Source organism: Ips typographus, linkage group LG7 (assembly GCF_016097725.1).
Source record: "Ips typographus isolate SLU linkage group LG7, UJ_Ityp_2.0, whole genome shotgun sequence".
Taxonomy (NCBI): domain Eukaryota; kingdom Metazoa; phylum Arthropoda; class Insecta; order Coleoptera; family Curculionidae; genus Ips; species Ips typographus.
Genome location: NC_138428.1, coordinates 6,159,823 through 6,176,494, shown reverse-complemented (window position 1 = coordinate 6,176,494; position 16,672 = coordinate 6,159,823). Strand labels below are relative to the sequence as shown.

Genomic DNA, 16,672 nt, shown 5'->3' with positions numbered 1-16,672 from the left:
ATTTGAATGGATAGGTTAGACGGTTTGGCCGCTAGAGGGTCTCAAAGTTAATGGGTTAGGGAGGGGTACGGTTTTGTCGCTAGAGAACGTAAAAATTTTTAAAATTTCATTCCTTGTATTCCTACGTAATTCAGTGAAATTTCGCGCGTTTACCCCTCGGAGATTTCATGTATCAATTGGGATACCTAGTACAATCTAGCTGGTTTTATATTAAAAAATAATACCGGAACATCTCTGTAGTCAAAAATTGAACATAAATGCATATTTGTACAGGGTGGCCAACTAAGAATGCCAGGATACCAAAAGTGATACATGTTTGAAACAATAAGGAATAAAACATCTAAAATATTTTCGTGGTTCCAGCGTGGACGCATCTACATGGAATCAGTGGCGCCAACGGACTATCATTCAACAACTCTATTAACTGATGATATTTCTTGATTCTGTTACTTAATCTAGATACTTTTTGTTCTAATCAGTTTCTCTCTAAATATTGTGGTTTTCGAGATATTGACTATTAAACGTGGGGTTATTCACTATTTGGAAGGCTCTATCAGGCGAACGGTTTACATGTTCCTATCGTACTTTTTGGAATTTAAAAAAAAAAAATACTCAAAATTTTTATTTTTTTTTAAATTTGTCAAATATGATAGATCTCAAAAAAAGTAAAATAGGAACATGTAAACCGTTTTGCTCTATTTGCAACCATTCGTCTACTATAGCATTCCAAACAAGTACAAATTCTAATGTATAATATCTTGAAAAGGACAACATTTAGAGAGATACTGATTTTGTTTCAAAAATGTACTATTTTTGGTTTTCTAGATACAGTACCTCGCATTCTTAGTTGGGCACTCTGTACAATAAACAAAAAACTGTACATGTGACGTCATATGAAGATCCTTAATACTTGGCAACATTGTTTCTGAAGTGTGAACTGAAGAATTAACTTCACTTTGAGTAAATGTTAAAAAATTCAAAAATATTTAATAAATAACGCGTTTTCTCTAAATGTTTGGAATGTAACAATTAAAAACAAACAAAAAATTTAGGATGACGTAGCCCAATGGCAAAAAACTCCTATTTAAGGAGTCACGTGTGAAAAATCCCATCACTATGATAAACTGTGCATCTAAAATTTCTGGAGACTATAAATTATAGACGTCACGTTCTGGATTTCTAAAACTTTTTCGTAAAATGCCCTAATCCGCCCTTCGCGGTCGCGTCTACGCTCCCGCTCGCAAAAGAGCCCCGAAAGTTAATTAAACTGTCCGGGAAACACTTGTCTGCTGGATTAAAGTGTTGTTGGGCCGCACGTGACCGGACAGGACAAAAAAGACGCAACTTGTCGCAATTATGCCAAACGGGTCGCGGTTTCAGGTTTTCAACCCTCGAAATTGAGCCCTTCAAGAGGGTTAACTTGATTAAACCATTCGGTTTTTTTTTAGCGCTGACATTGCTCGTATTAAGCGCTTAGGGTTGCTACGTCAGCTTGTTAGTGTTGTGGATAGTTCCTGTTTTAAGTTATCCAACAAAATGATTTGAAAATTTGTATATTATCATATTACCTTCGTTTTCTTTTGCTTCAACTAGAGCACCGCAAGGGAAAGTACAATTTTTTGTCGCAAATAATGCCGGTACTAACGTGTGGCGTAGGTCGTATCGTGTACCGGGAAAGGTCACAAGTCACCATATAATTGTTTTTCTGTTGTAGTGAAAATAGGTGTGCTAAATTGTGTCATTATACTTTTTTAGGTTATATGGCATATGAGTTGGGTGGTACCGCGACTAGGATTTAGTTTATAGCAACTCTTGTGGGATTAATAATTGTACTACTGCAATAATTCAAGATAAATATGCTTTTTGGGTATTTTGTTGATAATATTTAAATTAAAATAGCGTTAATGTTTTATATATAAGACATTCTCCAGTGGTGGTAAAATGTCAGACTGGTACTATACAGGGTGATTCCAAAGTTGGGGCTTTCCTTTCACCTGCGAATAGGGCTTCAAAAAATATGTTTTTTTTTTTACTATCGATATTTCATAGCATTTTTTATCATCTTTTCAACGATATATAGAAAATCTAGATTGGAGAACAAATTACAGCGTCACAAGGCTTCACACCTGGCAACATCGCTGCAAACTCACAAAAAGTGACACAATTTTTTAATTAAAATATCTGAAAAACTGTAAAGGTAAAAAATTCTCTCAAACACCATTTTGAAGCATTTTGCATCTTTTTTCCATTTGAGTGCAAATTACAGCGTCACAAGGGTTTAATCCCGGGCAACAACTCTTTCAACTCACAAGAAGTGACACAATTTTTAAATTAAAATATCTCAAAAACTGAAAAAGCTTGACAGTTTGTTCAAACGCCATATTGTGGCATTTTCTATCTTCTTTCTATTGATATATAAAAAATCTAGATTGGAGTGCAAATTACAGCTTCACAAGGCTTCAAACCTGGCAACAACGCTGCAAACTCACAAAAAGTGACACAATTTTCGAATTAAAATTTCTCAAAAACTGAAAAAGTTAGAAAATTCGCTTTACCGACATTTTGTAACATTTTTTATCCTCTTTCTATTGATATATAAAAAATCTAGATTGCAGTGCAAATTACAGCTTCACAAGGCTTCAAACCTGGCAACAACGCTGCAAACTCACGAAAAGTGACACAATTTTCGAATTGAAATTTCTCAAAAACTGAAAAAGTTAGAAAATTCGCTCAACCGACATTTTGTAACATTTTTCATCCTCTTTCTATTGATATATAAAAAATCTAGATTGGAGTGCAAATTACAGCTTCACAGGGCTTCAAACCTGGCAACAACGCTGCAAACTCACGAAAAGTGACACAATTTTCGAATTAAAATTTCTCAAAAACTGAAAAAGTTAGAAAATTCGCTCAACCGACATTTTGTAACATTTTTCATTCTCTTTCTATTGATATATAAAAAATCTAGATTGCGGTGCAAATTACAGGTTCACAAGGCTTCAAACCTGGCAACAACGCTGCAAACTCACGAAAAGTGACACAATTTTCGAATTGAAATATCTCAAAAATTAAAAAAGTTAGAAAATTCAAAAAAAAATTTTGTTAATGTGTGTTGATAGGAAATAACCTGTCAGTTAGTTAAAATTAGGTTAAAGTTATTTTTCATTTTCGTTTTTTCAGTAAAACTTTGACACCCTGTATCTTCGTTATTGTTCATATTTCGAAAAAGCGACAAAGGAAAAAAAACCTTATTTCTTGAAGCCTTATTCGCAGGTGAAAGGAAAGCCCCAACTTTGGAATCACCCTGTATAAAATAACACTGTTTGTTTATACTTTTTTGAAATACTACAAATTGGGGCCAAAAATCTTTTATCATTTATGTGTGTAGTTACAAAAGTAAAAACTAAGTCATAACTTGGGTTATTTTTCCAAGATAAATAGGTCATGTTTGGGTTCATTTCTGATAAAAATGAGTAATCAAATGCTATAGTCACATTTAGCTGTGACTGGAGAAGTTTATCGCGGGTATCGGTCATTTCACTATTAATTCTTGGGTGATGAAATATGCCGAGTAATCCTGAAAGGATCAAAACATGTAATTTTTCAAAAAAAGCCCCACCGAGCCTTTCCTCCTCATCTCCGGCGGAATTAATCAACTTAACAGCGTCATTCGTTACGTTTCGCCGACGTCTCACCCAGACCTAAATAAGTGTAACGCTAAGCGCCCTAGGGCCCTTTTTCTCCGGGGACCAAATCGCGATTGAATATTCTCTAAACCCTTCCAGGTGAATTACGGCCCTCGTTCGACGAGGTCGGTTTGACACCTCAGAAAGAAGGCGCGGGTCAAAACGTGGATGAATTAATCAGTGGCGCCGGCACGCCAACTATAATCGTACAGCCAGTTCGCCCTTATCTTTTGCCAGCCCTTAATCCCATAAAAGGGCTGACAAACGGCCTGGCAGACAATAAAATCTCGACGCGGGCAATCCGGCTTGCCGACGCCCAATTTGTCAACGTCGCAACGTGCTCGGGGTGATTATTTCCCTGCCGTTTGTTTTCTGCAAGATGGAAAGTTGGATTTTGTATGATTGATCTGACAACACTGGAAAAAATTAATTTTTATTAGATTTCCAGAAAACAAAATCCAAACCACAGTGATAAGCAAGTGCCTTAGACGTTTTGGACATCCTGTATATACAAGGTGGTCCAGTTTTAAAATGTCACCAATCCATAGCCAATTAAAAAATAAGTTGACATTCGTCATTTTCCTGAAAAGTCTTTCATAAGGAAAATATAGTCCTTCAATTTTCTGTTTAAAAATCGTTTTTTTTTGTCATAACTGTCAGACCGTTGGAGCAATATTGATCAAATTTGGAACAAGCATTTTATTACACGTTATTACGGTCAAAGACCCAAAACTAACCCAACCCAACTTAAAAATTATCTTGGAAACGGAAAATTCACTTAAGAAGTTTAAAAAATATTAGACGTTAATACTAAAAATTGACTTGTAGACATAAAAACTACTTTTTCAAGAATTTGTTACTACAAATTCATACATTTAAACCTTAAAAATTGACTTGAACCCCAAAATGTGACTGAACTAATAAAAAGTGACATCAGAAGCTTAAAATTTGCATTTGAAGTAAGTTTTCATAATTTGAAGACATATTTCAATATTTTAGTCTTGAAAATAGTCTTAGATGCAGGACATTGACATTAGATTCATGAAAATTGTCTTGAAAACGAACTTTTCGTGCTTTTTACTTTGCTTTTCATTTTCTTCGAATTGTGGACTATTTTTAGTGCTTCAAAACTGCTTTCAGCTTGGAAAATCGAGTTTCAAGACTATCTTCACCAAGTTATTGACATAGCAAACTTAAAAAACAATTTTTACATTCTTCATAGACTTAAAATGGCATTCCAAGCTTTGTCACTATTAAATCGACTTCTAGACACCTCAGTGCTAAAAATTCTGGTATTTCTTAATAATCTAGACTGTTTTTAGTGTTTTAAGGCTGTTTTCAGTGCCTCAAATCGAGTTTCAAGACTATCTTTACAAAGTTTTTGACTTATCAGGCCTAAAAGCCACTGACCATAGTCTTGAAAATGTTATTTCAAGCTTCTTCACTATTAAATTGACTTCTACACTCATAGGTGCAATAAATTGTAGCACCTCTAAGAAATTCAAACTGTTTTTAGTGCTTTTTAAGACTGAAAAATCGAGTTTAAGACTAATTCCAAAAGTCAAGTTTCTTCAGTAATAAAAGTAAAAAATGTTGGTACCAAATACTACAATAATAGTCTTGAGAACTAATTTTCAGAAATAAAATAGTCCGAAAATTTAATTTACTTCTAGACTTGTTGTCCAGTCCAGAAAATTGAGTTGTACACCGATTAAAGTCTTGAAAATATACTTTTGGACTCTCTTTAGTCCTAGTAAAGTCAGTTCTAGCATTAAAAGTCAACTTTTATATTATTTTTAGTAGTAAAAAATGAGTTTCATGCACATTACAGTCTTTGTCTTGATTTCCGGACTTTTTTAGTTCTTGAATGCCAGTTTCAGACACTCAACCAGGATGACAGTCTGAGAAAGCGAATCATAAGACCATTCCTAGTAGTAAAAAAGTTTTTAGACTATTCAGTACAAATTTGGACTTTCACAAGTCTTGGAGGACTGTATCTTCCTTAGGAAACCCTTTTCAGAAAAATGACATAATGCAAGTCAACTTATTTTTTGATTAGTTATCAAATGGTGAATTATTGAAAACTGGACCACCCCTGTATTAATGAAATTAATTGGGGTAATACCGTATCCGGAGTAGAATCCAAATATTTTACTTTTCTAACCTAACCTAACCTAATAATTGGAAAAAAATAGCAATACGGTACTACCTCATCGTATAACCTCAAACCACGCTGCTTCCTGTATTTGTAAACACTTTTTTAGCGTCAGTAATTCCAAGTGATGGTACTACCTCTATTACTACAAATGAATAAACGAACATCACTATTATGATACTCCAGTTTGCAAAGATGGATAATAAGTCATTAAAATTCCCATAGTACTACTTCAGTTAGTACAAATTTAGGGTGATGTTGCCATAACTCGTTTAATTCGCTAATAAAGCTAGTTTTCGGTATTTTTCCAGTCTAGACGTACGTGACTGTAGAGGGTGTTTGTGAAGAGGCTGGATGGTCCTTCAAACCGTCGATGACATTTTAAAATTTAATTTCAGGTTGTCTTTAAGAGCTTTGAACGTTCCTAATTGCATCTTCCCCCGCATCCTTAAGAAACAATCGTGCGCCCTTTTTGACACTTTCTCCTCCCACACTCTCCCCCCCACTTTCTAGTCGGTAAACATTTATTAGCATCCTCTTCTGGCGTGCCAGACCGTTCCCTAAGGAGCCTTCCTGGAGATTCCCCTTGTTTTTTTTTGCATGTGCTGGAGAAATATCGCCTCGCGCTTTAACTTTACGTGTCTGGCGTGCTTAAACTAGCGTCATATTAAAAAAAGTAGTTTGATATAGACCAGAGGCGGGAGTTTCAAGGTGCGGGGTACTCCCGCTCTCCTGCCGCCCCCTAATTGAATGCGTCATCCTCAGCCGGATCGATAACGGGGTCACAGTTCGCTGGGGAAGCCGCCCCAACTTAACTGGGTCACGGGACTCCGCCGAACCTTTCTGAATGGCGTCCGTTACTAATTTTATTTGTTCTTACCTCTTATCGTCTAATTAACGTTGTTTCCCCTTCTTAATCGCTTTGTCTTGGATTCAATTTGTGTCTCTTTGTTTTCAGCGGTGTCAAAGGAGGAGGCTGACGAACACAACCACCATCACGGCAAACTGCCTTACAATGGTTACAGCGACGAGTTCCTAGACCGACTGGAGCCCAATGGTAATATACCGGCGGGAAAAGGTGATATTAGATATGGTAAGTAGACCTTTTGTTGGTCAAAATCATCATCAAAATTAAACATTAAAATCCAGTAGTAGGAGGAGGGAAGCTATAAAATAAACGAGCTAGACAAGATAATTGGTCAAGTAACCACTTTTTACCAACAGATGTTTGTGACCGTCTGTCTAGCTCATTGATATGTAATGCTTCTCTCTTTCTACCACCGTAAGAAATAAACTAAAAGTAGATTGTATACAGAACAACATAGAATAATGTTAAGACATGTTTTTTTTTCTTTCTTATTTAATAAAAACGGGGGTAACTTTCTCAAAACCTCTGGAGCATTCATTGGCAATTTGTCGTTGCCGACAGGCCGGTAAATAATCCAGGAATCGCGTGACGTTTCGCCGGCCATTAACCGTCCAGGATTGCCTCTCCCAACAAACGAGAAAAACTTTTCAGGATCGGTGAGGGAGTGGACACGGAACGCAACAAATCTCCTTGGAGAATTACGGTTATAGCAATTCAATCGACGCTCTAAACATGGTGGAAGGGTGGCAACATAGTTTTGAGCCCTTGGTCCCTGAATTATGCAGACTTAATTTAGCTATGTAATTCTAGGTCAAAACAGGTAGTCAACATGAAATAAACACGGAAAGCATTAAATATGCAAATGGACACAACTGCGGATGATGAACTTTTCGCGCTATTTTTACTCCATATCCAGTTTACAAACGAGTCTGAGTGTTATTAAACTAAAACCGTAATGAAGTAATTAATTAGAGCCGGATGAGTCGAGCGACCCCATTTTGTTTGGGCGTGCACGCCAGACGATTCTGGAATAAAACATTTTTGAAAAACACCGAATTAATTAATCAAAGGGAATTTCCATACAGGGGCGTGCTGGGGCGCCATCAATCAATTCGAACGGCGCCACCTTATGGAAAATATTTTTATTACTCCCGCTATGTTGCCGAGTTGAGGACTTCCAGACGGCTCTTAATTAATCGTTATCCGCAAAGTTTACCTGTTTACGACACTCTCCAAATTCCGCTTCCTGCGATTAATTGTAAGTAATTTATCTCTCTCTGGAATTTCATCCGTCGACGCCTCTCGTGTTTTTTAGAGCCACCATCCACAAATCATCTCTAGACTTACTATACAGGGTTTTTCAATGAAAAGTAGCCACCCTGAATATCTTTCAAAATCATTTAAGTAAGACACGTCAACAAAGATTGCAAGGGGGACATCTTTTTACGTAGGATTTGAATTTCTGCCATCAGCCTCTTTGCCGCCATAGCCACCCCCACTAAGTTTTCAAATGGCACCATATCCTGTGTGGAACATCGTTGGAAAGGGTATTTCATAAGGAATTAATTGCACTATTTTATTTGTACATTTGCTTTGAATTGAGACCAAAAAATACGTTTTGTGTTTATTTTTTGTTAACTGCAGAAATAATAGCAAATAAGAGTTCGCGAACATTTGTGAAGACTTGCGGTGTCAGTTGTCGGCATTCATGTATTATTCTCTGCCTAAGGTCTGCAATATTGGCCGGCTGTGTTGCATAGACTTTAGATTTTAAATGCCCCCATAGAAAAAAGTCCAACGGAGTGAGGTCGGGTGATCTCGCAGGCCATTCCATGAGATCACGTCTACCAATCCATCTTCCAGGAAATCGATTGTTCAGATATTCTCGAACGGGAAGTGAATAGTGTGGAGGTGCACCGTCTTGTTGGAAAATTAGTTGATTTTCAAATAAATTTTCATCATTTTCTAGTTTAGAAATTATTTTGGAAGATACTTTTCATTGAAAAACCCTGTATAAAAAAAATCTTTTAATAAAGCAATGTTGATGTACTAAATGGTAATTTGAACAAGAGGCAAATTAAAATCCAACATTCAAGACACGTTCGAATTAAATCTCGACAAGGAAAAACCGGTAACGAAATTAATGGAAATCCCAACATCCACCTTCAGAATACTAAAAGAGAACTAGTTAACAAGTCAAAAATGAACCGTTTAAAAAATAACGACGCGCTTACCGGAAAATGCAAATTTGAAAATTTAACGAGGGAAAGAGACTCTTTCCGAGGTCTTAATTAAGTGAGCTTGTTGCTGAACACTTAAATTGGCAACGCCGCATCGTAGTTTTCCTTCAAAAACCAAACATTAACCGCACAATTTGTGCGTGCCACTCGGAAATCTGTCAAGCCCTCGGCGATATTAACGACCCTTCGCACTAATGACGAGAAGTTTTAATTGGTTCATCGGATATTTTGCAGATTGGAACAACGTATCCGGACACGACAGGGTCAAGAGACAGTTGTCAGTATCGAGTGACAGCAAATTGCTCGACGACGACATTAGGGAGGAGACGAAGGTGATTTTGAGGCCTCGAAAACCACCCAGACCCAAGTCGGAGGTGCTGCTCCATCAGCAAGCGGGTGACAATCGAAGGACGAAACGATTTTCTGCTTTCGGAGTAAGTTTTTTGTCTATTGCTGTCAACTGAAACAAAATCTAAAACTTCATAAGAACAAATCGATTAGCAATTGAAAAATCGATGGACAAAATGACGTTTAAGTAATGCTTTTTCGGTCAGGAATCGATTTATTTCAGTGCATTCATAAGAAAATTATCTAGCAATTGCTAATTGATGCGACCAATGTAAAGTTCTGGTTTTTTAACTATACGAGTACATGTGTTACATTATAACATCACTTCCAATTTAAACTTGTACAAAACAATTCAATTAGGCTCTGATAAAGTAAAAAAACGAACGATACTAATTTCTGATTGAAACGTGGGGTAACCTTTTTCCGGTTTTTTATGTTGATTATTTCCTTCCTATCAATTTTGACCAATCGCTATCAAGAATTAGTATAACAAATGTAAATTTTAAGTGGAAAAATCACTTAACAACTGTCAACTTAGCTGTCAGCAGTTTTTCGGGAAAAAAATTCGAAAAAATTTCACACTCCTCACAGCAACATAAAGAATAGTGTTACCCTTTCGAGCTTGAAAGTTATTGTTCTTATTAATTATTGTTCTTATTGTTTTAATTAAAATAAAATGTTTATTTAACTCAGGAAATAATCTTACCAAATATCCCTCGTGCATCTAATTTTTCCTTTATTTTCTTTATTTTAATTTCCTTACTTTAATTTCCTCGTCTTCGACTCGGATGATTTTTAAATCCACTCTCGCTCATGCCATTTCTTAAAACAAATTACTTAGAAACTCGTTTTTCCGAATTTTTCCGGAAAAATTAAATGCACTAGGGATATTACCCGCGACAATTCCACTCATGTACAAAAAATGCCATATATACGTCATCAAAACACGGTTTGCTATCGGCTAATAAGGAAGGAAGAGAGTTTGCTAGCGGCTAAAAAAATCGGATAAATTTTGCTGTTGATTTCATCGTTTCCACGGATTTTCACTACACTTCTATTGTTGCAATGTCTCACCTTGAGATTTTTGCTGGCACTGTCAATTTTGATTTTTGTTCGTATTGTTTTGGTTATGGCTCGCTTCGGATAGAGTTCTACTGCAGAAAATCAAAAGAACCAGAAAAATGTATTTCTGCCAGTATAAGGCAGTCGCAGTCTTATTACGAGGGAGTATCGAAAAGTAAGGTCTCCAACGATGCCATTTTGGGACGTGAGTTGCTAGGCGAAATTTTACAACAGCGCTACATTCCTCGATTTCCCCACCACAGTGTATAATCATGCGCAATACCTTGGGACGGCCAGTTCCTGCGTAGCAGTCGCTTAAGATGGAGCTCCCGCTGAGCTCACCCGCGAGGTGCGAACTGCGCTCAGTCATTCGATTTTTGAACGCAAAAAAGGTTTCTCCCATAGACATTCATCGCCAGTTAGTGGAAGTATATGGTGAGAAGTGCATGGACATAAAAAACGTGCGGAAGTGGTGCCAGGAGTTTTCTGAAGGCCGCGAAAATGTCCACGATGAGCCGCGGTCGGGGCGGCCGAGTTTACCGGAATCAACGGCTGCTCGAATCGACGAGATGGTGCGCAATAACCGGAGAATAACTCTTCATGAAATAAGGGAAGGTCTTAATGAAGAGTGTGGCTACTTCTCTGTGCAGAATATTGTGTCGGAGGTCCTCGGTTACCACAAGGTGTCCTCCAGGTGGGTCCCTAAGCAGCTTACCGACGAACACAAAAGAAAACGCGTGGAAAGTGCCGCAGAATTTCTCCGCCGCTATGAACAAGAGGGTGAAGATTTTCTGGACTCGATTGTGACTGGAGACGAAACTTGGGCACATCATTACACCCCGGAAACAAAGGCACAGTCGAAACAATGGCGTCACCCGACCTCACCGAAGCCCAAAAAGTTCAAGACAGAGAAGTCAGCGGGAAAGGTTATGGCGACCGTTTTCTGGGACAGGAACGGGGTTCTGTTGGTGGATTTTATGCCGAAAGGAACAACAATCAACTCAGAAAGCTGCTGCGAGACTCTCAAGAAACTTCGGCGAGCCATCCAAAACAAAAGAAGGGTTAGACTCACCAAAGGAGTGTGTTTGCATCATGACAATGCGCGCCCACATGTGTCACACCAAACGACCACCCTACTTAATGGATTCGGCTGGGATATCATCAACCACCCTCCTTGCAGTCCGGACGTTGCCCCCAGCGACTACCACTTGTTCCCCGCTCTCAAAAAACACCTTGGAGGACGGAAATTCAAGTCAGATGAGGAAGTGCAAAAAGCAGTAGTCAGTTGGCTTCGCGACGCGGCGGGAGAGTTCTACGACGCCGGCATTAAAAAACTGGTTACCAGGATGCGAAAAGTGATTGAACGACAAGGCGACTATGTAGAAAAATAGCAAAATGTTCAACCTTTCTAACGATGTACGCAAAGTTGTAAATAATTTTGATTTTCTATGAAAAAAAAAATAGGAGACCTTACTTTTCAATACAATATTATAGTCTTAGAACACTTTCTTTATGGTACAAAACTCGACCTGTTTGGCAAAACAGATCTCGTGCTGTTACACCAAAAAGAAAGTGTTCTAAAGCAAGCACAAAAATTATCCGGCTAAATCTGAGCTCTTATGGTATTGCCCCCGAAAAAATTCCGGTAATTTTGGGTGCTGGGCATCATTCTCGAAGAGCTTTATCTCCGATTAAACAGCTCCGGGTGATCATAAATTAGCCCCGGTTACTGTCTTAATCATGTCCGGGTCGGAGGAATTAAAACAAAAAAAAAAACGGGGGTGAGGATTAAAGCCCTGTTATTTATCAAGCGAGACGAATCTCTAATAATCCCCGACCGTGTTTTCTTTTATTTATGACTCGATCTAATTAGTTTCTTTCTAACTTCAGGGAGACTCGCCCTTCGGCAAATCAGAAGCCTACATTAAGTTAGAACAATTAGGAGAGGGATCTTACGCCACCGTGTACAAAGGATTTAGCAAGTGAGTATATTTTGCGTTACGTCAACGAACCGGTGTTGCTAACGCTATCTGGACGATAGTTTACAGAACCAAGTGGTGGCGCTTAAGGAGATTAGACTGCAAGAGGAGGAAGGAGCTCCCTTTACGGCCATCCGGGAAGCTTCGCTCCTCAAAGAACTGAAACACGCCAATATTGTTACTCTACATGATATCGTGCACACGAGGGAGACTCTCACTTTCGTCTTCGAATATGTGGTAAGTCTTTTTGCCGTGAGAGTATAAAATACAAAGCTGACTAATTCCATCAAGGAATAAAAGTAGGGGGGGATATAATCCCTGCGGTAAATAGATTACTTTACGGGATAACGATGAAAGCGCCACTTTGTTCGGTGGTTCGTGCAGTTTTTTCTAACGCTACTTTATTGCTCGCTTTTGTTAACGCCAAAGCGGCATTTTATCCAACCGGAGAAACTTTTTATGTGGATCAAAATGTTTTTACGCTCGGTTTTGCTATTTGTTCCTTTGCTCGCTAAAGCTGGGTTTACAATGCATAACATTGCACAAGAAATCACAAGTGTTTCCTTTTGGTGTTTATACAGTCGCACAACATATAATTTTTAACCAATGAAAAGAGTGATAAATGTCATTGCAATGTGAAATGTTATTTTTCTGTCACTTGCTATTTGTCAATCATGTCAAGCACAGATAAGGACCAAGGACGGTAAACAGTAAAGGATTGCTCGATCGGCCGATTTGGTTTCCCGGCGGCGAATGAATTCTGACGTCACAGTGGGTCCTCGGGCGCACAATACGCTAAATATTCGCCCGAGACGCTATGTACGAGATTGTCAAGGGTGCCTGTGATTTCGGTTTACTTTTTATTTTTGAGGATTATAAACATTTATTATAGAGTACAGTCGACGAAAAAATGTTGTAACCAACTCTTATATTAATGAGCGATTAATAATCTTAAAGTTTATAAAACATTACATTTCGTTATATTATATATTAATTATATTATACATAAACATTTCGATTAAACATAGCTTTCATTAATACACTCGTTGGTTAAATTATAAAAAGATTTTTAATCAGTATTCACAAAACAACTCAATAACATTCTCAAATTGTCTTTTTTTGCTCTATTAGTTACAATTTTAAAAACTCACACTCAATATAACCATTGAAATTTAAAATGCATATTCGTGAATGATCGACTGCAATCGCGCAAAACAATCGCGCAAACGCGAGATCTCCGGCCCCATGGTAACGTAAAAATCGTCACCGGCAAGATTGCGCTTATGGGATTAAGCAATCCTTTACTGTTTACCATCCTTGCTGTTGTAAAGTTGGAAAAGGGGAAAAAGAACATTTTTAATAACAACAATATATTAGAATTCTCCATATTTAGAAAGATGATTCCAACCATCACTCGCAACACAAGATGGCAGCGTTCAGGTGTTATTATTCCATGCTATTTCCTGCATAGAACAACCTTCTGATAAATAACTGAAAAACAGAACTGGCAATACTACACATTTTTATTTGGAATTGAGAATATACTTACTGCAGAGTTGGCAAGACGTTGTTTTGGGCTAATTGGATTTTTTTGTCGTGTCTTTCTGCAGGAATGGCCCCACAAGAGCTAATAACTTATGAAACAGTTCTGTAGTCATATGCGTATATTTGAAAAACTGCTCTGTATCATGTTTTTCTGCAAACTGAACTATTTTTACAAAAACACTATGTCACAAATAGAAAATCAACAACAAATCACAATTCTTGAACAATCCAAATCCACAATTCACAAGCAAAACAATAACGCAATACAATGACGGACGGCGGATGTCAAAATATGACATTACAAAATTTTGCGCACGCGTACAGCTGTTTTCGCATAAGAATTGCATAGAAAGTTAAAAATTATTGTTACGATTTTCCCGTGGGTTTACACAAAGTCAATTTAACTCAACAATTAATAAATTTATTTACACTCCAAAACACTCCGTACAATAATTAACTCAGCTACTAAAAACACTACTACAATTCCACAATTATTCCACTATTTAAACTTTACCGCGTTCCCAAATTCATTACTACTCTACTCTCCGTCGTCGACACCGCTTCTTTTATATTCGCAAACCACATTCTAGAATGACCGCAAAACGCTTTGCGATTTGCCTCGAATATCAAAGATGCTTCCCAGGTGTCGCTTCCTAACTGTGGCCTACTTTATAACCCGCCCGGCCAGATAGTGCAGCGCATCGGTTTCATCGAATATCGAGCATAGTAGTCCCAAACCGTAACACTGCCCCCCTCTTAAAGCTGATCGTCCCGATCCGCTTCATCTAATCCCTGGTATTTCTAAAGTCTGTCCAGATGGACAATTTTCATCTTGCCTTTGGGGCTGCGTTGGACTCTGTATGCGACGTCGTTTAACCTTTTTACCACATTGTAAGGTCCCTCCCAGTGTCGTTGCCATCTTTGACTTAATCCTTTGCTCCTCCTGGGTTGAAACATCCACACCTTCCTTATAATTGCCACCAGTTGGTCTGTGGTCCAGTGTCATCTTCATACGGTCGTTGTTTGGTTTCATCTTCTCTCTCTCAAGTTCCCGAATTGTGATGGATCCCTTCTGTAACGAACACTGGTCACACCGTTTACACCATTCCTCAACGTCCTTTCTGAAGTTAATCCAGTAAAATCGATCTCTTATTCTAGCCAAAGTCTGGTTTACTCCAAAGTGTCCTCCTCCGCGACTGTCATGTAGTTCTCGCAGCACATTCTCTTTGCAGGAATTGGGCACTATTGTTTGGTAAACACATCGTTTTCCGTCTGGACTTTCCCATTTGCGAGTAATTAAGTCATCTCGCAGTCGAAGCGAATTCCACTGCAACCAGTAACCCCTTACTGTTGGTCCATATCTGAAAATCTGTTGCCAATCCGGTTTCAAATCCTTCTCCAACCATCTTCTGATTAATTTCAAATCAGAGTCTGAGCGCTGCCCTTTTATTATGTCCTCCTTAGAAACGCTGGTCTTCATTCTTTTTGTAGCCGCTTTATCTGTCACCTTCGCGATTTGACCAATCCTCCAACCATTATGAATTTGTCCTTTCCGGTACCTTAAGTCACTATCAAAAGCTTGACGATCCTCTACATATCGCGGTAGATGTCCTTCCGGGTTCTTCATTTCCTGCTCCTTGTTACGCCAGTTCTGCGGGGTCGGTAAACGAGACTGCTGTCTGCAATTCCAGCGGTAATGTCCTTTACGTCCACAAATATAACACGTAATGTTTCTTTTAACAGAGGAGTTCCGGTGATTTGTTCTAATGTCCTGATTTCGTCGGCACTGTGGGTTTGGAGAACAAGACCGCTGTCTCCAATTCCTTCTATAGTGTCCTTTGCGTCCACATCGATAACATTCCACTCTAGTGATCGGACGTGATCGGCTGGTGGTACTCTTTCCTCTTGAATAGTCTCTGGCTTTAAGTCGTTGCACGCAGCTTCAATTTCCAGCGCTCGAACCAGTAATTCGCTGTTGTTGCTCTCTTTGAACATCTTCAGCCATTTCTTTACCTCCGGATCTCGAATCCCATCTACAAAATACTGTGCCACAAATTCTTCTTGGATTTCCTCCGGGACGGCTGGGTAAGCCAGATGCACAAGGCGACGAATTTCGGCCTCAAACTCTTGTAGATTTTCACCAGTTTTCTGCAGTCTCGCCTTTAATTGCATTCGATACACTCCTTTCTTATGTTGATCCCCATAACGACGTTCTAATGCAGCTACTAATGTTTCATAGTTGCTTCGTTGGGCGATAGGCAGAGTCTGTAACAGCTCCAATGCAGGTCCTCGTAATGCCACTATTAGTGCTACAGCCATTTCCTCGTTACTCCATCCATTTGCATTTGCAGCGGCCTCAAATTGGAGTTGGTATTGTTGCCCATGAAGTTTGACCGTCGTATGTGGGAGGCTTGATCTTGTTGAGCCCGTTTCCGGTGATCACTGTAGAGTTGACTCCTCTGCTGTTAATTTTCCGCTCTAAGTCGCGTAGCTTTATCTCGACATCATTCTGAATTTTATTGAGACTATGGGTCACATACTCTTGGATTTCTGTCTTGGTCCCCGCTAGAGCGTCCAATATTTCGACGTTCCGCTTTTCTTGCCGCTCTCTGTCTTCTTGACGCATTTCTATATCTTGTTGTCTCATTCTTAATTGTTCTTCTTTGTCTTGTTATCGAATTCTTTCTTCTTCTTCCTTGTGTTGTTGTCGAATTCTTTCTTGTTTTTCAAGCATTTCCATAATAGCTGCAAGTTGGGCCTCCATGTTTTCACTTTGACGTCTTGTTATT

At 38.5% G+C, this 16,672-nt stretch overlaps 1 protein-coding gene across 4 annotated transcripts in view; it reads left to right on the top strand.

Moving 5' to 3' along the window:
* Eip63E (cyclin dependent kinase Eip63E) overlaps positions 1 to 16,672 on the top strand; it is a 38,004-nt gene that overhangs the window by 15,530 nt on the left and 5,802 nt on the right. For all 4 annotated transcript variants that reach the window (XM_081983973.1, XM_081983975.1, XM_081983974.1 and 1 more), the window contains 4 exons: positions 6,800 to 6,934; positions 9,184 to 9,383; positions 12,250 to 12,341; positions 12,401 to 12,575. In XM_081983973.1, the coding sequence (XP_081840099.1) occupies positions 6,800 to 6,934; positions 9,184 to 9,383; positions 12,250 to 12,341; positions 12,401 to 12,575 (602 nt within the window). The remainder of the gene's footprint in view (positions 1 to 6,799; positions 6,935 to 9,183; positions 9,384 to 12,249; positions 12,342 to 12,400; positions 12,576 to 16,672) is intronic.